The sequence below is a fragment of the Ornithorhynchus anatinus genome, chromosome 5 (assembly GCF_004115215.2).
Source record: "Ornithorhynchus anatinus isolate Pmale09 chromosome 5, mOrnAna1.pri.v4, whole genome shotgun sequence".
NCBI lineage: Eukaryota > Metazoa > Chordata > Mammalia > Monotremata > Ornithorhynchidae > Ornithorhynchus > Ornithorhynchus anatinus.
This window is the reverse complement of record NC_041732.1, coordinates 77,706,816-77,731,998: the sequence shown is the minus strand read 5'-3', so window position 1 is coordinate 77,731,998 and position 25,183 is coordinate 77,706,816. Positions and strand designations below refer to the sequence as shown.

Below are 25,183 nucleotides of genomic sequence, written 5' to 3'. Positions count from 1 at the left end.
CCTTCATTCTCACTTCTCCTCCTGCCTTCAGGACATCTCTACCTGCAAGTCCCGCCCATACCTCAAACTAAACATGTCCAAGACTGAACTCCTTATCTTCCCTCCCAAACCCCGTCATGCCCGTATCTTTCCCATCACTGTAGGTGATACCACTATCCACCTTATCTCACAAGCCTGTGATCTTGGCGTTGCCCTTGACTCGTCTCTCTCATTCCACCCACTTATTAAATCTGTCACTAAATCCTGTCGGTTCCACCTTCACAAAATCGCTAAAATCTGCCCTTTCCTCTCCGTCCAAATGGCTACCACGCTTATCCGAACCCTCCTCGACTATTCCATCCGCCTCCTCGCTGACTTCCCAGCCTCCTGTCTCTCCCCACTTCATTTCATACTTCACTCTGCTGCAAGGATAGTTTTTTAACGAAAATGTTCATTTCATGTCTCCCCACTCCTCAAGAACCTCCAGTGGTTACCCAGCCACCTCCGCATCACACAGAAACTCCTTGCCGTTGATTTTAAAGGACTCAACCCAGCCCGCACACTCCGCTCCTCCGGGACCAGCTTACTGTGCACCGATCTCGTCTGCCTCACTGCTGACCCCTTTCCCACATCCTCCCCGCGGCCTGGAATTCCCTTCCTCTCCATTTACGCCAGACCACCTCCATCTTCAGAGCATTATTAAGGTCACACCTCCTCCAAGAGGCCCTCCCCGATTTAGTCCTCTCTTCCCCAGCTCCCTCTCCCTTCTGCAACATCTATACACCTGGATCTGTCTCCTGTGGGCATTGGACATTCACCCCGCCCTCTGCCCCACAGCACTTATGTACATATCTTCAAAATATATATGACAAATTATATAAATGTCCGTCTCCCCCACTGGACCATAAGCTTGTTAAGGGCAGGGAATCTGTCTGCTAATCCTGTTGTAGTGTACTCTCCCAATTGCTCAGCACAATGCTGTGCCCATAGTAAGCGCTCAATAGATACTACTGATGATGACGAACGAGAGATTCCGGCTGGTCAGCCGAAAGAACTGGATCCTTAAGAAAGGAATGGCCGTTTCCGCGGCTGGAGGAGGTTCTTCCAGGTTCAGGATTCTCTCATTCTTCGAAACTGTCTGGCCCAGGAGAGGCTCCGGGCAGTCTGAATTTGTTTTAGGTGCCATCCTGCCAGGAGGCCTAGATGGTCAGCTGAGATGGAGCAGGGAGATTCCTTTTAGCCTCCCATTTTTCCTAGCTCTGAGTACTTTGGATTCCTCAGAGAGAATCCGGAGAAGCAGCGTGGCCTAATGGAAAGAGCACGGGCCTGGGAATCAGAGGACCTGGGTTCTAATCCTGGCTCTTCCACTTCAGTCCGTCAGTTGTATCTATTGAGTGGATGCAGAGCACTGTACTAAGAACTTAGGAGAGCACAATCTAACAATATAGTGGACACATTCCCTGCCCACAATGAGCTTACAGTCTAGAGGCAGAGACTTTAATAATAATGAATAAATTACAGATATGTACATGTACACACTTGTTAGCTCTGTGACCTAGGACAAGATGCTTAATTTCTCTGGGCTTCAGTTCCCTCGTCTGTAAAATGGGGACTAAGACTGTGAGCCCCATATAATAATAATTATGTCACTTGTTTGGTGCTTGCTACGTGCCAAGCACTGGTCTAAGTGCTGGGGTAGATACAAGGTAATCAGGTTGGACACAGTCCCTGTCCCACATGGGGCTCACACTCTTAATCCCCATTTTACAGGTGAGGGAACTGAGGCCCAGGGCAGTTAAGCTACTTCCAAGGTCACACAGCAGTCACGTGGCGGAGCTGGGATTAGAACCCAGGCCCTTCTGACTCCCAGGCTCATGCTCTATTCACCAAGCCATGCTGCTTCTCCGGTTTCCTTCTGAGGGATCCAAAATAATCAGAGCCAGGAATCATGGAAGGCTAAAAGGCGCCTCCCTAGTTAATCAATCATGTTTATTGAGTGCTTGCTGTGTGCAAAGCACTGTATTATTCATTCAATAGTATTTATTGAGCGCTTACTATGTGCAGAGCACTGTACTAAGCGCTTGGGATGAACAAGTCAGCAACAGATAGAGACAGTCCCTGCCGTTTGACGGGCTTACAGTCTAATCGGGGGAGATGGACAGACGAGAACAATGGCAATAAATAGAGTCAAGGGGAAGAACATCTCGTAAAAACAATGGCAACTAAATAGAATCGAGGCGATGTACAATTCATTAACAAAATAAATAGGGTAATGAAAATATATACAGTTGAGCGGACGAGTACAGTGCTGTGGGGATGGGAAGGGAGAGGTGGAGGAGCAGAGGGAAAAGGGGAAAAGAGGGTTTAGCTGCGGAGAGGTAAAGGGGGGGTGGCAGAAGGAGTAGAGGGAGAAGAGGAGCTCAGTCTGGGAATGCCTCTTGGAGGAGGTGAGTTTTAAGTAGGGTTTTGAAGAGGGAAAGAGAATCAGTTTGGCGGAGGTGAGGAGGGAGGGTGTTCCGGGACCGCGGGAGGACGTGGCCCAGGGGTCGACGGCGGGATAGGCGAGACCGAGGGACGGTGAGGAGGTGGGCGGCAGAGGAGCGGAGCGTGCGGGGTGGGCGGTAGAAAGAGAGAAGGGAGGAGAGGTAGGAAGGGGCAAGGTGACGGAGAGCCTCGAAGCCTAGAGTGAGGAGTTTTTGTTTGGAGCGGAGGTCAATAGGCAACCACTGGAGTTGTTTAAGAAGGGGAGCACTTGGGAGAGTACAATGTAGCAAAAAACAGACACATTCCTTGCCCACAATGAACTTACAGTCTAGAGGGACAATCTAATCCATCTAAGTTGACCACCTTGGATGGCACCTAAAATGAATTCAGGCTGTCCAGAGCCTCTCCTGGGCCAAACTGTTTCTAAGAACGGTGAAATCCAACGTGATTCACACTGTATCTACCCCAGAGCCTAGTACAGAGCCTGGCACATAGGAAGCACTTAACAAATGCCATAAAAAAAACAAACAAAAGAAGGCAATTCAGTGTCGTCGGGCCGGAAGGTCCCTCCAGAGCTCTCGGTCATCCTGGGTAGCCCAGTTGACCGCTCGGGACCTTCCAGCCCGCAGGGCCGAGGAGAAAGCTCGAAGTGCAAGCCGGAGAGTGGAGCTGAAACCTCGGGCTCCGCTCAGTCGTGTGCTTCCGTGTTCCCCGACAGCTGAAGGAGCACTCGGAGAAGGGCGTCTACGTCAAGGGCCTGTCCATGCACACGGTGCACAGCGTGGCTCAGTGCGAGCGCATCATGGAGACTGGCTGGAAAAACCGCTCGGTGGGCTACACGCTGATGAACAAGGACTCCTCCCGCTCCCACTCCATCTTCACCATCAGCATCGAGATCTGCTCTGTGGGTAGGTGCCCTCCAGTTGGGTGGGTGGGGGGCGTCGGAGAGGAGGACGAGGTGTCGGAGACCCCAAGCTGGGGCGAGATTTCGGGAGTTTCAACGGAGTCTCACGGTTTTCGGGATCGGGGGGGCGGTGAACCCCGCTGAGACCCTACGTATTCGTTCCTCTGTGGGAGCTTTCGACCGAGGGTCCGTCGGCTCCGTCATCCGGGGGCTGGTTGATCTGTCCCTGGATTATCCGGATTTGGTTTCTTCTCCTCTTCCCTCATGGTGCCTGGATTTTTGCTTTTTGGCCCCTAACTCGCCTCCTGTTGGGATAGGGAAAGAGAGAAAGAAGGGGAAGCTCAAACTAGCCAGTTTTGGTTCTTGCAGAAGCTCCCGTGAGGGGAGGGAGGCGTTAAGCAACTTGGTCAAGAAGATTCAATTTTTTTTAAAATTGTATTTTTTAAGCACGTACTGAAGGCCAGACACTGTTCTAAGTGCCGGGATAGATACAAGCTAATCAGGTAGGATGTCCCACATGGGGCTCACTCTGCATTTTACGGATGAGATAACTGAGGCACAGAGGAGTGGAGTGACTTGCCCACGGTCACGCAGCAGACAAGTGGCGGAGCCGGGATTAGAACCCAGGTCCTTCTGACTCCCAGGCTCCTGGTCTAGCCATTAGACCACGTTGCTTCTCATGCTCTAGTGTGGGAACAGTTGAGAAATGGGCATGTGAGTTATGAGGGTCATTGGCTCCAGACATTAGGGGACTCCTTTCTTAGGTCCAACTCTTCTCTTCCTCCACCCCCTCCCCTGAGCACCCACACTGCAGCCTTTCTCTGGGGAAGCTGGTGATTTTTTTTTTTCAGTGGTATTTGTTAAGCACTTACTAGGTGTCAAACACTGTTCTAACTTCTGGGATAGATAAAAGTTAATTAGGTTGGACACAGTCCCCGGCCCTCACGGACCTCACAGTCTAAATAGGAGGGGGAACAGGTATTGAATCGCTCTTTTACAGTTGAGGAAATTGAGGCCCGGAGAAGTTAAGGGACTTGCCCAAGGGCACAGAGCAAGCAGTTGGCAGAGCTGGGATTAGAACGGGGCCTCTGCTTTCCAGCTGATTCAGTGAAGCAGCGTGGATCAGTGGAAAGAGCCCGGGCTTGGGAGTCAGATGTCATGGGTTTGAATCCCAGCTCCGCCACTTGTCAGCTGTGTGACTGTGGGCAAGTCACTTCACTTCTCTGTGCCTCAGATACTTCATCTGTAAAATGGGGATTAACTGCGAGCCTCACGCGGGACAAACTGATTACCCTGTATCTACCCCAGCGCTTAGAACAGTGCTCTGCATATAGTAAGCGCTTAACAAATACCAACATTATTCCACTTGGACAGTCTTCCTAGGAGACATTAGGCAGGTAAAAGGAAAGGGAGCTTCTGGGCATTGGTCCCAAATGCAGGAAAAACCGTTTTCCTAGAGACAGAAATCTAGAGGTAAGTTGGGTCATCATTTGACTTAGTGCTTTTGGGAAATCTTTCCATATTCCAGTGCTTAGAACAGCGCTTGGCACATAGTAAGGGTCACCATTATTATTATTATTAAGTGCTTAACAAACGCCATCATGATTTACAAGATCATCAGGTCGGTCGCAGGACCTATCCCACGCGGGGCTCACATCTAAGCGGGAGGGAGGATGGGTCGTTTGATCCCCGTTCGACAGATGAGGAAGCTGGGGGCCAGAGAAGTGAAGCGACTCGCCCAAGGTCTCACACCAGGCACACGGCAGGGCCGAGACTAAAGCCCAGCTCCTTTGACTCCCAGGCCCACGCTCTTTCCACTAGGCCGTGCCGCTCGTTTTCACCCTTTCGACCCCCGGGGCAAGGCGGGCTCTCAGGCAGAATCGATCTGCGGAAGGGTCGTTGGGCCACGTGGGCCAGGGTTGGGAGAAACTGAGGCAATCTTGAAGGAGCGGGACACCGAGGGCCCCGCTGATCGGGGTGGAGCAGGTGGAGGTGAAGCCCGAAACGGAGGCCCAGTGACAGAGAGGAGCCTCCCAGGCCCCACGCTGAGAGGCCTGGGGGAAAGGGAAGATTTACTCCACCTCGAGAGGCCAACGTGGGTTGGTGAGCTGCCTGGGTTCTCCTTGGGCACAAACCGGTCACGGTATCGGGAGGAGGTGGGGAAGAGGACTGGAAATAACCTCCCCGGAGCAACATGGGGAGGGGGAAGGGGTGGAGGTGGGAGCCTTTCAAAAGGAGGATGCTTGGGAAACTCCTAAGGAGACATCATTTCTACCTGAGACGGAAGCTGGAGTTCCTTTTGTGAGTTGACCCTCGTAGAAACCTGGAAATTACAGTATCCCAATTCCGCCACTTGTCTTTGGTGTGACCTTGGGCAAAATTCACTTCTCTGGGCCTCGCTTCCCTCATCTGTAAAACGGGCATCAAGACCGTCATCTCCACGTGGGACAGGGACCGTGTCCAACCCGATAAAGCTTGCAGTGTTTCTAGGATATTTGTTGTCCCGTCTGGTTGGGAGCAGTTTTATCCTCAAACCACCGACCGGTTCCTCAGGGGAGGGAGTTCGGGGTGTTCCCCTCCGGCGGCTGGGGTTTTCCGCTCCTCCCTCCCGTCTCGGCTCCTCTCCTCGCCTCTCCGTTGAGCCTCTCTGGGCCTACACCCCGCCACGGAGGCTTGTGGAGGGACGGGGAGGCCAAGCCGGTGGCCTGCAGAGCTCCGAGGCGGACGGGGCCCGGAGCTCCCGGAGGGAACTCTAGGAGAGGGGTCTGATCGGGGCCACCGCCCGGTTCAGGACCCAGATGAGCCTCTTCTTCCCCCCACCCCCGTCTTCTAGACGAGCGAGGCAAAGACCACCTCCGAGCGGGCAAACTCAACCTGGTGGACCTGGCCGGCAGCGAGAGGCAGTCGAAAACCGGAGCCACGGGGGAGCGGCTCAAAGAGGCCACCAAGATTAACCTGTCCCTGTCGGCCCTGGGCAACGTCATCTCGGCCCTGGTGGACGGCAGGTGCCGGCACATCCCCTACCGGGACTCCAAGCTGACCCGGCTCCTGCAGGACTCCCTGGGGGGCAACACCAAGACCCTCATGGTGGCCTGCCTGTCGCCCGCCGACAACAACTACGACGAGACCCTCAGCACCTTGCGCTACGCCAACCGGGCCAAGAACATCAAGAATAAGCCGCAGATCAACGAGGACCCCAAGGACGCCCTGCTGAGGGAGTATCAGGAGGAGATAAAGAAGCTCAAGGCCATTCTGGCCGAGCAGATGAACGCCAATAACCTCTCGGGTAAAATCCGCCCACCCCGTGTCCCAGCAGAACCCCAACCCCGGGAGGGTCCCCTTAGAGGCGGGCCGACGTCCCGACCCGGATGTGACAACCTGGGGCGAGCGTCTGGGTCACCGGCCGTCTGCCGAGGCTCTCGCTCATCCGTGAAGTCCCGGCAGCTCGTTCCCGAAGTCTCCTGCGAGTCTGGGTAGGAGGGAAGTGAGAGACGGGTTAGGGTCCAGGGTTGCGTATTCGGTATGATAATAAATGCTAATTATGGTGTTTGTTAAGCGCTTACCATGTGCTGAGCACTGTTCTAAGCGCTGGGGTAGATACAGGGTGATCAGATTGGCCCACGTGGGGGTCATATCTGTTTAATCCCCGTTTTTACAGATGAGGTAACTGAGGCACAGAGAAGTTAAGTGACTTGTCCCAGGTCACACAACAGACAAGTGGCGGAGCCGGGATTAGAACCCACAACCTCTGACCCCCAAGCCTGGGCTCTTTCCACTAAGCCAGTATAATAATAATAATGATAATGTTGGTATATGTTAAGCGCTTACTATGTGCAGAGCACTGGTCTAAGCGCTGGGGTAGATACAGGGTCATCAGGTTGTCCCACGTGAGGCTCCCAGTCTTCATCCCCATTTTCCAGATGAGGGAACTGAGGCGCAGAGAAGTGAAGTGACTTGCCCACAGGCACACAGCTGACAAGTGGCAGAGCTGGGATAAAATTACTATTATTATGCTGATTATTAAGTGCCTAGTACGTGCCATGCACTGTGCTCAACGCTGGGGTCTAGGCAAGATAACCACAGCGGGCAGAGTCCCTGTCCCACCTGGGGCTCGCAATCTAAGAGCAGCGTGACCTAGTGGATAGAGCACGGGCCTGGGGGTCAGGAAGACCTGTGTTCTAATCCCGGCTCTGTCACGTGTCTGCTGTGTGACCTTGGGCAAGTCACCTCACTTCTCTGGGCCTCAGTTACCTCGTCTGTAAAATGGGGATTAAGCCTGTGCACCCCAAGTGGGACGGGGACTGTGTCAAACCTGATTAGCTCGTATGGACCCCAGTGTTTAGTACAGTGCCTGGCACATAAAAGAGCATTTAGCATATACTGTAATAAAAGAGGGAGAGGCAGATATGTCATTCCCATTTTGCAGTTGAGGGAACTGAGGACAGGAAGGGGAGCTACTTGTCCGAGGCCCCTCGACACGTCATCGGCCAACCTGGGATCGTTATTCGTGTCATTATCATAATTAACAACAATGATCATGATACTAATAATTGTGATGTTCGTTAAGTGATTACTATGTGTCACGCACTGTACCGAGCGCTGGCGTAGATACAAGATAATCAGGTCCCAAGTGGGGCTCAAGGTCTCAGTACAAGGAGAACAGGCCCTTTGGACCGATGAGGGAACTGAGGCACAGAGAAGTTAAGTGACTTACCCAGGGTCCCACAGCAGACCCGGGCCTCTTGAAGCCAGGCCCTTTCCACTAGGCCTCCTGTATTTTCCATCTTGTTACCTGTATTCTTGGGCAGTACTGGAAAAACAGAACTCAAGCAGAAGGCTTAGAGAAGCAGCGTGGCTCAGGGGAAAGAGCCTGGGCTTGGGAGTCAGAGGTCATGGGTTCGAATTCCGGCTCCGCCACTTTTCAGCCGTGTGACTTTGGGCGAGTCACTTCACTTCTCTGCGCCTCAGTTATCTCATCTCATCAAAATGGGGATTAAGACTGTGAGTCCACGTGGGACAACCTGATCACCTTGTATCCTCCCCAGCGCTTAAGACGGTGCTTTGCACATAGTAAACGCTTAACAAACGCCGTTAAAAAAACGTCTTAGGACTGGGGTTTTGTCTTCCATCTCCTTGCTAAGGGGCCCTAGAGCTGAGGGACTCCCCTTCTAATGATGGTATCTGTTAAGCATTTACTATGTGCCAGGCACTGTTCTAAGTGCTGGGGGAGATAATACTAATAATACTAATAATTATGGTATCTGTTAAGCGCTTACTATGTGCCTGGCACTAAGTGCTGCGGCAGATAGAAGGTAATGGGGTTAGACACGGTCCCTGCCCCATACAGGGCTCACAGTCTTAATCTCCATTTCACAGATGAGGTAAACTGAGGCAAAGAGAAGTGAAGTGACTCGCCCACAGTCACACAGCTGCCAACTGGCAGAGCCGGGATTCGAACCCATGACCTCTGATTCCCGAGCCCGGGCTCTTTCCACTGAGCTAGGCTGCTTTCCTCTCCTCCCACTCCCTTCTGCGTCGCCCCGACCTGCTCCCTTTGTTCATCCCCCCCCCTTCCCAGGCCTTCGGCACTTTTGTACATATCTGTGATTTGTTCGTTCGTATTAATGTCCGTCCCCTCCCCGTAGACTGTAAACTCGTGGGCAGGGAATGTGTCCGTTCGTCGCTGCAGCGTACTCTCCCGAGCGCTTAGTACAGTGCTCCGCACGCAGGAAGCACTCACTAAATACGAATGAACTTCCCGACTCCGAGCCCTTTCCCCGGCCGAGCGAGGGGAGGCGAGAAACAGTTGCTTCCGGTCGAGGGGAAGGCCTCGACCGGGTCCTCGGGGAGCGCGGCCGGAGGGTCTTCGTCTTCGGAGCCGGGGATAGCGACGGAGGGCTCGGTCGCGCTCACGCCGATCCGTTTTTTCCCTAGTTCTGCTGTCGAACCGGGTCCCGGCCGACCCGGCCCAGGCCGAGATGAAGCCACTTCCCCCAGCGGGTGCTCAGCTGGACACGGAGGCGGAGAAGCAGCTGATCCGTGAGGTAAACCCGATTCGAGGGCGGGAGACAGAGGAGAAGGGGGCGGCCTGTCGGTTGCCCGGGGAGTAAGTGGAGCGTATCTACCACCTCTATTACATCGTCCTCTCCGAGCATTCAGGAGAGTGGTTCGCACACAGTAGGTGCTCGAAGCAGCGTGGCTCGGTGGAAGAAGCGCGGGCTTGGGAGTCAGAGGTCACGGGTTCTAATGCCGGCTCCGCCACCTGTCAGCTGTGTGACTTTGGGCAAGTCACTTCACTGGGCCTCAGTGACCTCATCTGGAAAATGGGGGTGAAGACTGTGAGCCCCACGTGGGACAACCCGATTACCCTGCATCTCCCCCAGCGCTTAGAACAGTGCTCGGCACATACTAAGCGCTTAATAAATACCAACATTATTACTAAGAGAAGCAGCGCGGCTCAGTGGAAAGAGCCCGGGCTTGAGAGTGAGCGGTCATGGGTTCGAATCCCAGCTCTGCCACGTCTCAGCTGTGTGGCTTTGGGCAAGTCACTTCCCTTCCCTGGGCCTCAGTTACCTCATCTGGAAAATGGGGATGAAGACTGCGCGCCTCACGTGGAACAACCTGATTACCCTGTATCTACCTCAGCGCTTAGAACAGTGCTCCGCACGTAGTAAGCGCTTAACGAATGCCAACGTTATTACTATAATATGGATAGCGCGAGTTGCGGATGAGCCAGTGTACGGCAGTTCTCTCTCCCCTGGGTGGCTCTGATTATGACAGGAGGGGCATTTGTTCAGCGCCTACTGTGCGTTAAACACTAGGGTAGAAGTAACGTAATGGGACTAGACCCTGCCCCATCACTCACGAGGCTCACGGTCCAAGTCGTGGGGGGCGAACAGGTCACGACTCCCCATTTTTACCGATGAGGTAACCGAGGCTCGAAGAAGCGGCCGAGGTCAGAGGGCAGGCCAGCGGCGGAGCCGGGAGTAGAACGCAGCTCTCCCGGCGCCCAGTCTCGGGCTCTTTTCCCTGCGCCGGGCTGCTTCCCTGCTTCGGGATTCCCTGCCGTCCTCCCCCCGGACCGAGGGAACGGGGCAACTGGACCCGTGTGCCGAGGGGCCGCCCGGTTTCCGGCATCTGGCGGGGGCTCCGGGAGAGAGGAGGCTGTGCCACCCTCCCCTTTACCTTGGTTGGCTCCCTCTGCCCCTCCCGGAGGGTTGGCGGGAAGATGGCGGGAAGAGGGTTGAGGCGCCGGCGTCCTTTCTTTAGAGCCTCCCCTCCCTTTTTGGAGTCCCGTTCAGCTGCCGCTGGCCACAAGAGAAAGCAAAAGGAGAACCACCGGGGCCTAAGTAGAAAGAGCGGGGGCCTCGGAGTCAGAGGACCTGGATTCTAATCCTGGCCTGCTGTGTGACCTTGGGCAAGTCGCTTCGCTGGGCCTGAGTTTCCTCTTCTGTAAATAATAACAATGATGGCATTTGTTAAGCGCTGACTGTGTGCAAAGCGCTGTTCTAAGCGCTGGGGGGGGATACAAGGTCATCAGGTTGTCCCCCGTGGGGCTCACAGTTTTAATCCCCCATTTTCCAGATGAGGGAACTGAGGCACCGAGAAGTGAAGTGACTTGCCCAAAGCCATACAGCAGACAAGTGGCGGAGCGGGGATTAGAACCCACGACCTCTGACTCCCCAGCCCGGGCTCTTGCCACTGAGTGGGGCTTCAATACCTGTTCCTCCTCCTGCTTAAACATGAGGCCTGTGTAGGACACTGTATCTGAGCCGATTATCTTGCATCTAATAATGTTGGCATTTGTTAAGCGCTTACTATGTGCAGAGCACTGTTCTAAGCGCTGGGGCAGTTACAGGGTAATCAGGTTGTCCACGTGAGGCTCACAGTCTTCATCCCCATTTTCCAGATGAGGTAACTGAGGCCACGAGAAGTGAAGTGACTTGCCCACCGTCACACAGCTGCCAAGTGGCAGAGCCGGGATTCGAACCCATGATCTCTGGCTCCCGAGCCCGGGCTCTTTCCACTGAGCCACACTGCTTCTCTAATCATCTACCTCAGTAGAGTGCTTAGCGCATAGTAAGCATTTAACAAACACTATTGTTGTTATTATTATTATTTGGAGCAGGGCCATGGTGGATGAAGAGGCGTGGGGCCCAATGGGAGCTATTTAGTGGAAAAACCGGAATCGTAAAACAATCGATAGTATCGATTGAGTATTGTATATCCCAAACAGGATTCATCTTCCTGCTCAAACCCTGTCTTCCCCGTGATTTTCCTCTCACTGTAAACACCACCACCGTCCTCCCTGTCTCCCAAGCCCATAACCTTGGCATTTTCCTCCACTCGTCTCTCTCGTTCAGTTGACACGCTCCATCCGTCATGAAATCCTGTTGGTTCTACCTTCAAAACACGTAGGAGAAGCAGCACATCTCAGAGGAGCCGGCAAACCTGGACTCTAATCCCGGTTCTTCGGTTTTCCTGCTGCGTGACCTTGGGCAAGTCACTTCACTCCTCTGTGCCTCAGTTTCCTCATCTGGAAAATGGGATTTCGAACTGGGGAGTGTGTCCAGCCGGAGTAGCTTCTATAAAATAAAATGAATGTTGGTATTTGTTAAGCGCTTACCATGTGCAGAGCACTGTTCTAAGCGCTGGGGTAGATACAGGGTAATCAGGTTGTCCCACGTGAGTCTCACAGTTAATCCCCATTTTACAGATGATGTAACGGAGGCACAGAGAAGTGAAGTGACTTGCCCACAGTCACACAGCTGACACGTGGCAGAGCCGGGATTCAAACTCATGACCTCTGACTCCCAAGCCCGGGCTCTTGCCACTGAGCCACGCTGCTTCTCTTTACAGATGAGGGAACTGAGGCACGGAGAAGCGAAGGGACCGCCTGGCACACAGTGAGCACTTAATACCATGCAAAAATCGCTAAAATGCTCCCTTTCCTTTCCTTCCAAACTTCCACCACACTGATCCAAGCGCTCCACGTTTCCTGCCTAGCGTGCCGCATCGGCCTCCTCACTGACCTTCCTGCATCCAAGCAGGGAAGCGGCGTGGCTCAGCGGCAAGAGCCCGGGCTTGGGAGTCAGAGGTCGTGGGTTCTAATCCCGTCCCCGCCGCTCGTCACCTGGGTGACTTGGGGCAAGTCGCTTCACTTCTCTGGGCCTCAAGTGACCTCATCTGGAAAACGGGGATTAAGACTGGGAGCCCCACGTGGGACAACCGGATCACCTTGTATCCCCCCTCCAGCAGCGCTTAGAACGGTGCTTCACGTATAGTAAGCGCTTAATAAATGCCATCGTCGTTATCATTGTGATTAGCCAACCTCTCCCCTGTCCAGTCCACTCTGCTGCCTATTTCTTACTGAAAAACGGTTCAGTCCACTCCTCAGAAACCTCCAGTGGTTGCCCACGGAAAGAACTGTTCACCTCGGGCCGTAAGGCATTCGGTCAGCTCCCTCCTTCCTAGAGAAGCAGCGCGGCTCGGTGGAAAGAGCTTGGGAGTCAGAGGTCATGGGTTCGAATTCCGGCTCTGCCACTTGGCAGCTGGGGGACTGTGGGCAAGTCACTTCACTTCTCTGGGCCTCAGTGACCTCATCTGGAAAATGGGGATGAAGACTGTGAGCCTCACGTGGGACAACCTGATGACCCTGTATCTACCCCAGCGCTCAGAACAGTGCTCTGCACATAGTAAGCGCTTAACAAATGCCAACATTATTATTACCTCATCCTGCTCCTCCTCCCTCTTAATGTCCTCCAATCCACCACTCTCCCCCTCCTTCAAAATCCTCCTAAAGTCACATCTTCTCCTCCAGGCCTTTCCAGACTAAACCCATCGTTTCCCCAACCCACCCTTCCCTCTGTCCCCTATGTACTTGGCTGGAGTCCTTAAATCCTTTTGCTTTTTACCCCAGCCCTGCGACACTCGTGGAATTATTCTTATCCTCTACTCTTGCCCCCGTCCCTCATCTATTTTAACATCTGCCTCTCCCTGGAGACCGTAAGCTCTCTGTGGGCGGGAATCGCGACTTCCAACTGTCGTTTTTTCCCGAGCTCTTAGTACAGGGCTCGTTCTAGACTGCTATCGGGGGGGTGTCTCGGTCCCGGCAGTCGCGCCGAGACATCGCCCGCCACTCGACGAGACGACGATACTTCGGTTCTCTACCCTGGGTCTCGAGAGGAGCGGAGTCTCTTGTCAGCGCGACTCCCGGCTGGCCCGGGGAGGTTCTGACGTCGAAAACCGTATTTCCCTCAGGCTCGGAGGAGCCTGAACGACCCAGTTAGCTCGTTGTGGGCAGGGAACGTGTCCGTTTACTGTGGTATTGTTCTCTCCCGAGCGCTTAGTACAGGGAGAGACGGTCATTAATATAAATAAATGAATTACAGATATGTAGGGAAGGGCTATAAGGTGATGTTTGGACACAGTCCCCTTCTCATACGGGGCTCCCAGTCTAGGCGGGAAGGAGTAGGATTTAATCCCCAGTTTTACAGATGAGGAAACCGAGGCACAGAGGAGTGAAGAGACTGCTCAAGGTCACACGGCAGGCGAGCGGTGGAGTCGGGATTCGAACCCAGGGCCTCTGATTCCCAGGCCCGTACTCTTGGGGACCGTGTCGAGGGGTGGCATGGCTAGGGAGACCCGGCCCAATTCCCCCACTTTTGTCCAAGGTCGAGGGTTTCACTGTACTTGGAGTTTCTCCGTGCCTGGTGGGGACTTTAATTCAGTCGTATTTATTGAGCGCTTACTGGGTGAGGAGCAGCGTGGCTTAGTGGAAAGAGCACAGGCTTGGGAGACAGAGGACATGGGTTCTGATCCTGGCTCTGCCGCTTGTCTGCTGTGTGACCCTGGGCAGGTCACTTAACGTCCCTGTGACTCAGTTCCCTCATCTGTAAAATGGGGATTAGGACTGTGAGCCCCACATGGGACAGCCTGATGACCTTGTAACTACCACAGCGCTTAGAAGAGTGCTTGGCACATAGTAAGTGCTTAAATACAAATACGGAACGCTTCCGCCACCCCGTCACCCCCAACCCCTCCCGGTTGCTGACGTTCCAGGCAGCCCAGCGACCCCGAATTTTGCCTTCCAGGAGTACGAGCAGCGTCTGGCCCAGCTGAAGGCCGACTACGAGGCCGAGCAGGAATCGAGAGCCAGGTTGGAGGAGGATATCACTGCCATGCGCAATTCCTACGATGTGAAGCTCTCCACCTTGGAAGAAAATCTCAGGAAGGAAGCAGGTGACGTACCGATCCTAAAGGGGGAGGATGTGTGTCAGCCACAGGCGGACGAACCCAAGAATTTTCCTCGGGGCCTAGAAGCTAGCCAAGAGGATGATGAAAGGATGGGAGAAGGTGCCCGAGGATTCTGGATTGTTTAGGCTGGGGAAGACAGTGGAAAGAGCCGGGCTGGGGAGTCAGAGGTCACGGGTTCGAATCCCGGATCCGCCGCTTGCCAGCTGTGTGACTCTGGGCAAGTCACTTCACTTCTCTGGGCCTCGGTTCCCTCATCTGGAAAACGGGGATGAAGACCGTGGGCCCCACGTGGGGCAACCTGATCACCTTGTATACCCCCCAGCGCTGAGTACAGTGCTTTGCACGTAGTAAGCGCTTAACAAATACCACCGTTATTATTAACCATTTTGAAGTCCGCGGAAGGGGAAGAGGGTGAACGAGTGTTGCCCATCTCGAGAAGGAGACGAGAGGAGGTGTCCCTGAACTGCAGCAGGAGGAATTTGGGCATTAAAACCTCCTGGAAATGAACGCTGTACAGGTAGAACGTGTAGAACTTAAGAGAAGCAGTGTGGCTCAGTGGAAAGAGCCCAGGCTAGGGAGTCAGAGGTCATGGGTTCTAATTCCAGCTCCGCCGCTTGTCAGTTGGGTGACTTTGAGCAAGTCACTTCACTTCTCTGTGCCTCAGCTGCCTCATCTGTAAAATGGGAATTGAGACTGTGAGCCCCACGTGGGACAACCTGACCACCTTATATCTCCCCAGCCCTTAGACAGTGCTTTGCACATAGTAAGCGCTTAACAAATACCATTATTATTAGAACCTGGCTCCAAAAGACGGTGTGGAAGTCTCAGGAGAATGCTCAGGCTTTTGCCCGGGGCCAGCCTGAAGATGGGGGGCTGGGGCCCCGGAGGGATTTGGGTCGGCTTCTGATAGAAAGTGAAATAAACCTCCACCTTGGGGTGCCGTACAGCTGGGTCAGCTGCCGGATTAGACCGTGAGCCCGTCATTGGGCAGGGATGGTCTCTGTCCGTTGCCGAATTGTCCATTCCAAGTGCTTAGTACAGTGCTCTGCACATAGTAAGCACTCAATAAATGCAATCGAATGAATGAATGGAAACCGTCAAAGGCGGCGGCCGCCCAGCCCTTTCAAAAATGGCAGCTGCTTGGCTGCTTTCACAGATAGCGAAGTCCTGCCCGTCTCGGAGGCGGTGGGGGGCATAAGCCGTCCTTTTGTGGGGTGTAAATTAGGGTCTCGGAGCCAGGCTGCCTGGGGCACTGGTAAAGAGACTCCTGTTGGGGTGGCGACAGAGTAATGCTCTTCCATAAAATGTTGCGGAAGTATTATGCTGCGTGGGCGTGAGGTAGGAAATGATGGTGTCCGGCCGAGGTCTGGTCCCACCTCACGGCTGACGAACAACTAAAACTGGTCCTGGGGGGATCGTTGCCCGATTATTCCCTCTTGTTACATCGGGAATTTTAATTATGTTTGCTCCGAATCCCTTCCTGTAACCCATTTCTTCTTTCCTTAGTGGAGGTGAAAACTCATCCCAGCAACCACCGCATACCTGTCTCCAGATCCGAACGTGACTAACGAACTCTTTCTATTTTACTCTCCTAAGTGCTCAGTACAGCGCTCTGCATGCAGGAAGCGCTCAATGACTACAAATGATTGATCGACTGACGTGCAGCCTATTATCTACCCCCCTCTCTGCCTGGTCTTCCCCAGCTGAAATAAGCTCAGTTCTTTTCTTCTATTTTCCCACTTCTGCTTCGGAGCCGTGGTTCTGCCCCAGACCCTCTCAAAGCTCATCAGCTCCCATTTCAAGAGTGAGGCCTTAACCCCGGCTCCAGTAGGTGAATAAGAGTGACGAGGCCTAATTCATTAGCTCAGCCTCTCTCAGTTGGTCCAGTTTGATTGCTGTCCATTCCCCCAGACTGTGAGCTCGTTGTGGGCAGGGATTGTCACTGTTTATTGTCGTACTGCGCTTAGTACAGTGTTCTGCCCAGTAGGCGCTTAATAAATACGATTGAATGAATTTGGATTTCTTCCTTTCAGTCACAAGTTTGTCATTTTGGAAGTTGGCGGTGTCTCAAGGCCGCCGTACGAACGGGGTGACGGGTTTTCGGTGACGTTGTTTATTTCCCCCAGAAATCTCTTCACCGGCTGGGTCCCCTGGCCCCTTCCTTGCCCTGCTCACCCCCTTTTTTTAAAATGTCCCTTTTCCTGTTTTTCAGAAGCTGCCCATAAGACCGAGACCCTCGCTAGGGAAGAAAGCGTCTTAGATGAGACGTCGGCTCCGCCGTCTCCACCGGCCGCACCAGCCCCGGCGCCCGAAGCGGAGCCGAAGCCAGCCAAGGTACCCCTGAGATAATGGTCGAGCCCTGACATTCCAGGATCAGCCATCGGATCGGAATTATGGGGCCGTGCAGGGGGGCCCTGGAGAGTCTAACAATGGTAATAATGATAATTATGGTATTTGTTGAGCGCTTACTATGTGCCGGGCACTGGGGTGGATACAAGTAAATCGGACTGAACGCTGTCCCTGTCCCACAAGGGGCTCACAGTCGCAATCCCCATTTTAGAGGTGAGGAAAGGGAGGCACAGAGAAGCAAAAGGATCAATCCCCATTTTAGAGGTGAGGAAAGCGAGGCACAGAGAAGCGAAAGGGTTCCCCCGAGGTCATACAGGAGACAAGTGATGGAGCCGGAATTAGAAGCAGCGAGGCTCAGTGGAAAGGGCACGGGCTTTGGAGTCAGAGGTCATGGGTTCGAATCCCAGCTCTGCCACCTGTCAGCTGTGTGACTGTGGGCAAGTCACTTCACTTCTCTGTGCCTCAGTTACCTCATCTGAAAAATGGGGATTAAGACTGTGAGCCCCACGTGGGACAACCTGATTCCCTTGTGTCCACCCCAGCGCTTAGGACAGTGCTCTGCACATAGTAAGCGCTTAACAAATACCAACATTATTATTATTATTAACCCAGGTCCTCTGACTCCTAGGCCCGGCCTCTTTCCAGTAGGCCACACTGCTTCTCCGGTTCTATTGTAATAATAATGTTGGTATTTGTTAAGCGCATACTATGTGCAGAGCACTGTTCTAAGCGCTGGGGGGAGATACAGGGTCATCAGGTTGTCCCACGTGGGGCGCTCAGTCTTCATCCCCATTTTACATCGCTTGCCCTCCCCCTCCCCACTCCCAAGCAGCAGTCCCCAGACTCCCTCCCGTTACAAGTCGGACGTTTCAGAGACCAAGCAAGCTGAAGTCTACTCCGGAATCTACATAGAGGTCCATAAAACTTTCTCCCTTGGGCCAAGGGACCCTGGGGTCTTAGTTATAGGTCAACTAGTTAGTAATGTTGGTATTTGTTAAGCGCTTACTATGTGCCGAGCACTGTTCTAAGCGTTGTTCCAAACCCCCTCTCGGGGTCGCACCCGGAGAGTCTCCAATCCTCTCCCAGTCTCGGCTACGGGAGGGAGAGTCAGGCAGAGGCCCGTCCATTCCACTCCTAGCTTGGGCCGCGGCAAGTCAAAACTCACCCGTGCTGGGCAGTGACGGCCTGGGAGAGAGTCGAGGGCGGAGACTCGAGCTTAGAGAAGCAGCGTGGCGCAGTGGAAACAGAACGGGCTTTGGAGTCAGAGGTCATGGGTTCGAATCCCGGCTCCGCCACTTGTCAGCTGTGTGACCGTGGGCAAGTCACTTCACTTCTCTGGGCCTCCGTTACCTCATCTGGAAAATGGGGATTAAGACTGTGAGCCCCACGTGGGACGACCTGATTCCCTTGTGTCTACCCCAGCGCTTAGAACAGTGCTCCGTTGCCGACTTGTTCATTCCGAGCGCTCAGTACAGTGCTCTGCCCATAGTAAGCGCTCAATAAATACGATTGAATGAATGAATGCTCTGCACATAGTAAGCGCTTAACAAATACCAACATTATTACTGCACGGAAGGAGGCCGTGGTAAAACACTTCCGTATTTTTACCCGGAAAGCTCTGTGGACCCACTACCGGAATGATGGCAGATGGAGAGCGGGACGTTCTGGGAGAGATGCATCCGTGGCTCCGCTCTGGGTCGGAAACGACTCGGCGGCGTAAGACACCACAGGTTGTTCCTAGGAGAGAAGAGAGGGTTGTGGTGATCCATCTGCTAGCATTTGTAATAAAGGGGAATTAGCCACAGAGGCTGTCGATGTCACTGATTGCCCCCAACTCCACCATTATCAACAACAATAATACTTATTGTTATTATATAACAATTATTATTATTATATTATTATATTATAATTATATATAATATAACATATTATATATTATTATATCATTATAACCATTGTTGTTATTATAACAATAATACTCAACAACAATAATACTTATTGAGCGCCGAACTGCTGCGTGCAGAGCACGTACTAAGTGCTTGGGAGAGTAGAATAGGCAGAAGCAGCATGGCTCAGTGGAAAGAGCCCGGGCTCGGGAGTCCGAGGTCGTGGGTTCTAATCCCGGCTCCGCCGCTTGTCTGCTGTGTGACCTTGGGCAAGTCACTTCACTTCTCTGGGCCTCAGTTACCTCATCTGTAAAAATGGGGATTAAAAAGTGTGAGCCCACACGTGCCTAGAGCAGTGCTCTGCACATAGCGCTTAGCAAATATCATAATAATTATTATCATTATTATAAAGGTACATTCCTTATCCTCAGAGAGCTTTCAGCTTAGTCGTGAGACCTCAAACACGCAATGATTTACAAATAGTGGGAGCCGGGGAAATGAACAGCTACTGCTGGGAGTTGACAGAGTATGAATAAATGAGTAAAAAGCAGAGTTCACGGATTGTTCACTTCATACCGTCCGAGGATGGTTTTATTTATGAAGCAGCCTGGCAGAGTGGATAGAGCACGGGCCTGGGAGTCAGAAGCTCATGGGTTCTAATCCCGTCTCCACCACTTGTCTGCCCCGGGGCCTTGGGCAAGCCCCTTTACTTCTCTGTGCCTCAGTTCCCTCATCTGTAAAATGGGGATTAAGAGCGGGAGCCCCATTTGGGACGGGGACCGGGTCCGACCCAATTTGCTCGTGTCCAGCCCAGCGCTTAGTACGGTGCCCGGCACGTGGTAAGTGCTTAACAAATTCCACAGTTATTATTATTCTTTATATATATTCCTAAAGGGTGACTAGTGGGTGGGAGAAAATCTGGGAATGCTTCTGGGAGGGGGTGGGATCTTAGGAGGGATTGGAAGCTGGGGAGGCCTGTGTGCTGGCAGTATTGAAGGACGCGGGGAGGGGAGATCCAGACGGGGAGAAGAGGGTAAGTGGAGGTTGAAGGTGAGTCGATCATGAGCGACGGTAAGAATATTAGCGTGGGAGAAGTGAAGAGCGCGGGCCGGGGTGTGGCGGGAGAAGAGGACGGAGAAGTAAGAGGGCCTGGCGGAGAATCCAGAAATCAGAGTGGGTGGCATCCAGGGAGCCACAATCGATTTGAATTTCCAACTCTAGTAGCTGTTTTCTAGGCTCTACCTGTTACCACCCCCGGGGGAACTGGCATCCGGCCTTGCTCAGAGATGGCGGCGGAAAGACGTGATCCATCCGAGGGGTGTAAATTAGGGAGCCGAGCTGCTCGGACAGTATTGTGCACCCTTCCCCCACACCTGATTCATAGTGGCGGGGGGCCGGGGGGGCGGAGCGATGACTCCTGCGTTCCTTTAGCTTCCCCCCGGACACCAGGAACAGGAGGAGCCCCAGATGGCCCAGCACGTCGGGAGCGTGAAGAGAGACAGCCCGACCTCGGAGGCCCTGGCTGTGGACCAGCAGCAAGTCCTCGCCAGGTCAGTCCCGGACCTCGGAGACCCCCGCCGGACCCTCGTGAGGTGCTCAATCCCAGCCGGGCTTCCGGGAATATGTATTTTTTTTAATGGTACCTAGCGAGCGCTTACGATGTGCCCGGCACTGTACTGAGCGCTGGGATAGATCCAAGCTAGTCAGATTGGACAATACGTGTCCCTCGTAGGGCTCCCGGGCTCAATGCCCATTTTATGGATGCGGTAACTGAGGCACAGAGAAGTGAGGTGACTTGCCCAAGGTCACCCAATGGGCAGGGAGTGTCTCTATCTGTTACCGAATTGTCCATTCCAAACGCTTAGTACACTGCTCTGCACATAGTAAGCACTCAGTAAATACTAGCGAATGAATGAATGGATTCACTTATTCATTCATTCAGCCGTATTTATTGGGCGCTTACTGTGTGCAGAGCACTGTCTAAGCACAATACAGACAAGTGACCCGCCGGGATTAGAACCCAGGTCCTCTTGACTCCCAGGCTGTATCCACCAGCCCACGCTGCTTCTCATTTCATGGGCGACGATGGAACGGACCAGCACCAGGATAGGGATTGGGATTTAGTCGTCGTGTGGTTTGACCCAAAAGTGATCAGCCATAATAAAAATGGTGGTATTTGGTAAGTGCTTACTATACGCCAAGCACTGTGCTCAGTGTTGGGGCAGGTACAAGTTAATCAGGTTATACGCAGTCCCAATCCTGGCGAGACAGGTCCAACCCTTTCTTCAATTTCTTTGGGGCCCGTCACCCTCCTCTGTGCCTTTTCCTTCTTCTCCCTCCTTCTCACTCTCCTCCCATTTGCTCTTGTTCCTTCTACCTCTTTCCCCCTTTCCTACGCTCCCTTCTCTCCCTGATTCCTTCTCCCTTTTTTAGGGCATTCGTTCAGCGCTAAGCAGCGTGGCTCAGTGGAAAGAGCACGGGCTTGGGAGTCAGAGGTCATGAGTTCGAATGCCGGCTCTGCCACTTGTCAGCTGTGTGACTGTGGGCAAGGCACTCAACTTCTCTGTGCCTCAGTTACCTCATCTGTAAAATGGGGATCAATTGTAAGCCTCACGTGGGGCAACCTGATGACCCTGTATCTACCCCAGCGCTTAGAACAGTACTGTGCACATAGTAAGCGCTTAACAAATACCAACATTATTATTGAGAAGCAGCGTGGCTCAGTGGAAAGAGCCCGGACTTTGGAGTCAGAGGTCATGGGTTCGAATCCAGCCTCTGCCACTTGTGAGCTGTGTGACTGTGGGCGAGTCACTTCACTTCCCTAGGCCTCAGTTACCTCATCTGTCAAATGGGGATGAAGACTGTGAGCCTCACGTTGGACAACCTGATGACCCTGTATCTACCCCAGCGCTTTGAACAGTGCTCTGCATATAGTAAGCGCTTAACAAATACCAACATTATTATTATAGTAAGTGCTTAACAAATACCAACATTATCATTATTATTCCCTCTCCTCCCTTCTGCCTCTCTGATCATCCCCTCCCATCGGCCACCTCCCGCCCTGCCCGAGGTGACCGGATTTCTGTCACCTTATTCTGGGTGGCATCAGGGAGTGCAACTGGGCAGGAGCTGAGTGCAAAACCAGACCAATCCCTTCCTGCCTCTGAGCCGTAGAGCCCTTCTGACTCCTTTCCTCACCTGCCCCGTGCTGAGGCTCATCCTCCCACCCCCTCTGTCACCCAATTGCTGCCGGTGGCCAGGAGTAAAGTGTTGCCTATAATGTTGGGAACATATTAGGGTGCATGGGACCCCACCCGGTCTAATAATAATAATTGGTAATAATGATAATGCTACTTCTTAAGCCCTTACTATGTGCCAGGCACTGTTCTAGGCGCTGGGGTGGATACAAGCAATCAGGTTGGACACAGCCCCTGTCCCACATGGGGCTCACAATCTCAATCCCCATTTTGCAGATGAGGGAATTGATGCTTAGAGAAATAAGTAATAATAATAATAATGTTGGTATTTGTTAAGCGCTTACTATGTGCAGAGCACTGTTCTAAGTGCTGGGGTAGATACGGGGTAATCAGGTGGTCCCACGTGGGGCTCACAGTCTTCATCCCCATTTTCCAGATGAGGGAACTGAGGCCCAGAGAGGTGAAGTGACTTGCCCAGTCACACAGCTGCCAAGTGACAGAGCCGGGATTCGAACCCATGACCCCTGACTCCCAAGCCCGGACTCTTTCCACTGAGCCACGCTGCTTCTCTAAGCGAGTTGCCCAAGGTCACACAGCAGACAAGGGGCGGAGCTGGTATTCGAACCCATGACCTTCTGACTCCCAGGCCCGGGCTCTACCAGCTGGGCCCCGTTGCCCATCCTCACCTTCCTCATCCTTCTTTCGGGCCTCCCTCCCCACCATAGCAGTGGCCCAAGACATCCAGTTCTCTTGGGCTTAGTACAGTGCCTGGCACATAGTGAGCGCTTAATAAATACCATTTTTAAAAAAGTGCTTCCTACGTTCCAAGCGTTGGGGGAGATAGAGGGTTATGAAATTTGACAGTCCATCTCGCACTGAGCTCATGATCTAGCATCCCCACTTTAGAGAAGCAGCATGGACCGGTGCCCAGGGCCTGGGAGTCGGAAGGTCATGGGTTCTGATCCCACCTCTTCCCCTTGTCTGCTGTAGGCCCTTGGGCTAGTCACTTCTCTTTGCCTCAGTTACCCCATCTGTAAAAGGGGGATCGAGTCGGCGAGCCCCGTATGGGAGAGGGATGTGTCCAGCCCGATTTGCTTGTATCCACCCCAGCGCTTAGTAATAATAATAATAATAATAATGTTGGTATTTGTTAATCGCTCACTGTGTGCCAAGCACTGTTCTAAGTGCTGGGGTACATACAGGGTAATCAGGTTGTCCCACGCGGGGCTCACGGTCTTCATCCCCATTTTACAGATGAGGGAACTGAGGCCCAGAGAAGTGAAGTGACTCGCCCAAAGTCACACAGCTGACAAGCGGCGGCGCCGGGATTAGAACCCATGACCACTGACTCCTAAGCCCAGGCTCTTGCCACTGAGCCACGCTGCTTAGTGCCTGGTACCTAGTCGGCGCTTTTAACAAATACCATCGTTGTTATTATTATTTCTATTATTAGAAATGAGGAAATTGAGGCCCAAAGAGGTGGAGTGGATTCATTCAGTCGTATTTATTGAGCGCTTACTATGTGCAGAGCACTGTACCAAGCGCTTGGAATGGACAATTCGACAACAGATGGAGAAAAATCTTGCCCAAGGACAAGTCCCAGGCAGAGCCGGGACTCGGATGCGGTTCTTCCAGCTTCCGGGCCCGAGTCCTTCCTTCTGGGCCACGTCCCCCTTCCCCCACGTCCCACGTCCCCCTACGTGTATGAATTTACGTCTCTTTAATTTATTTATATTCCTATCGGCCTCCCCTTCTAGACTCTAAACTCCCCGTCGGCAGAGAATGTGTCTGTTGATCGTTATAATGTACCCTCTCGATCGCTCTGCACACAGTAAGCGCTCAATAAGTGCGATCGACTGACTGCCTGGCCGGGGTTCCTGCCCGGGCTCGGCCGCCTGAGCTTCGGCTGAGCCCCCGCTAGCTCAGATGGAGAGGAATTTCTCAGTGGCAGCTGAAGTGGCTTTCAAAATGGTGTATTTTGTAGTACAGTGCCCTACACACAGTAGGCGCTCAGTAAATCATGGGTTCGACTCCCGGCTCTGCCACTTGGCAGCTGTGTGACTGTGGGCAAGTCACTTCACTTCTCTGTGCCTCAGTTCCCTCATCTGTAAAATGGGGATTAACCGTGAGCCTCACGTGGGCGACCTGATTATCCTGTGTCTCCCCCAGTGCTTAGAACAGTGCTCTGCACATAGTAAGCGCTTAACAAATACCAATATTATTATTAAATACCATGGATGAGGGGGACTGATGATAATAATAATGGTGGCATTTGTTAAGCGCTTACTATGTGCCGAGCACTGTTCTAAGCGCTGGGGGGATACAAGGTGATCAGGTTGTCCCACCGCTTTAATCCCCCTTTTACAGATGAGGTCACTGAGGCCCAGAGAAGTGAAGTGACTTGCCCACGGTCACCCAGCTGGCAAGCGGCAGAGCCGGGACTAGAACCCATGACCGCTGACTCCCAGGCCCGGGCTCTTTCCACCGAGCCACGCTGCTTCTCTGAGAGAGTCCATCCCGCTCCCCTGGGTCCCACCTCCCTGGGAAGCTTCTCTCTCTGCCTTTCACCAGAAGAGCGCTCAGTACAGTGCTCTGCACAGGGTAAACGCTGTACATACGACTGAGCGGCCGCAGGGTTGAGTGCGTGGGTGAGGCAGAGGGAAGGGTCTGCTCCGCTCTGAGCGGGAGCCCGGCTTTTGCCTAGCGAAGCGGGATGGGATTCGGCAGCGGGCAGAAGCCGCCGATTGCTAGAGTGTTTCCCGGCAAATCCCGGCTACTGTTTCTCCACCACCACAGAGCCAGGGACGGGTGGCGGCGAGGACCGGCGGAGAGCAGCCGTCCCCAGTGGGCGGGGGCACAACCAGCAATAATGCTGTATTTATTAAGCGCTTACTACGTGCCGAGCACCGTTCTGAGCGCCGGGGTAGATACGAGGTAATCGGGGTGTCCCACGCGGGGCTCACAGTCTTCATCCCCGTTTTACAGATGAGGTCGCTGAGGCACCGAGAAGCTAAATGACCGAGCAAGGGACGGCAGAGCCAGGATTCATTCATTCAGTAGTATTTATTGAGCGCTTACTATGTGCAGAGCACTGTACTAAGCGCTTGGAATGGACAAATCGGCAACAG

At 53.2% G+C, this 25,183-nt stretch overlaps 1 protein-coding gene across 4 annotated transcripts in view; it reads left to right on the top strand.

The window, feature by feature from the left end:
• KIF17 (kinesin family member 17) overlaps positions 1 to 25,183 on the top strand; it is a 73,653-nt gene that overhangs the window by 28,904 nt on the left and 19,566 nt on the right. For 2 of the 4 annotated variants that reach the window (XM_029066227.2, XM_029066229.2), the window contains 6 exons: positions 3,182 to 3,371; positions 6,201 to 6,653; positions 9,302 to 9,411; positions 14,461 to 14,608; positions 16,836 to 16,957; positions 20,290 to 20,450. In XM_029066227.2, coding sequence (XP_028922060.1) covers positions 3,182 to 3,371; positions 6,201 to 6,653; positions 9,302 to 9,411; positions 14,461 to 14,608; positions 16,836 to 16,957; positions 20,290 to 20,450 — 1,184 coding nt within the window. The remainder of the gene's footprint in view (positions 1 to 3,181; positions 3,372 to 6,200; positions 6,654 to 9,301; positions 9,412 to 14,460; positions 14,609 to 16,835; positions 16,958 to 20,289; positions 20,451 to 25,183) is intronic. The other 2 variants (XM_029066230.2, XM_029066231.2) reach the window with 1 other exon arrangement.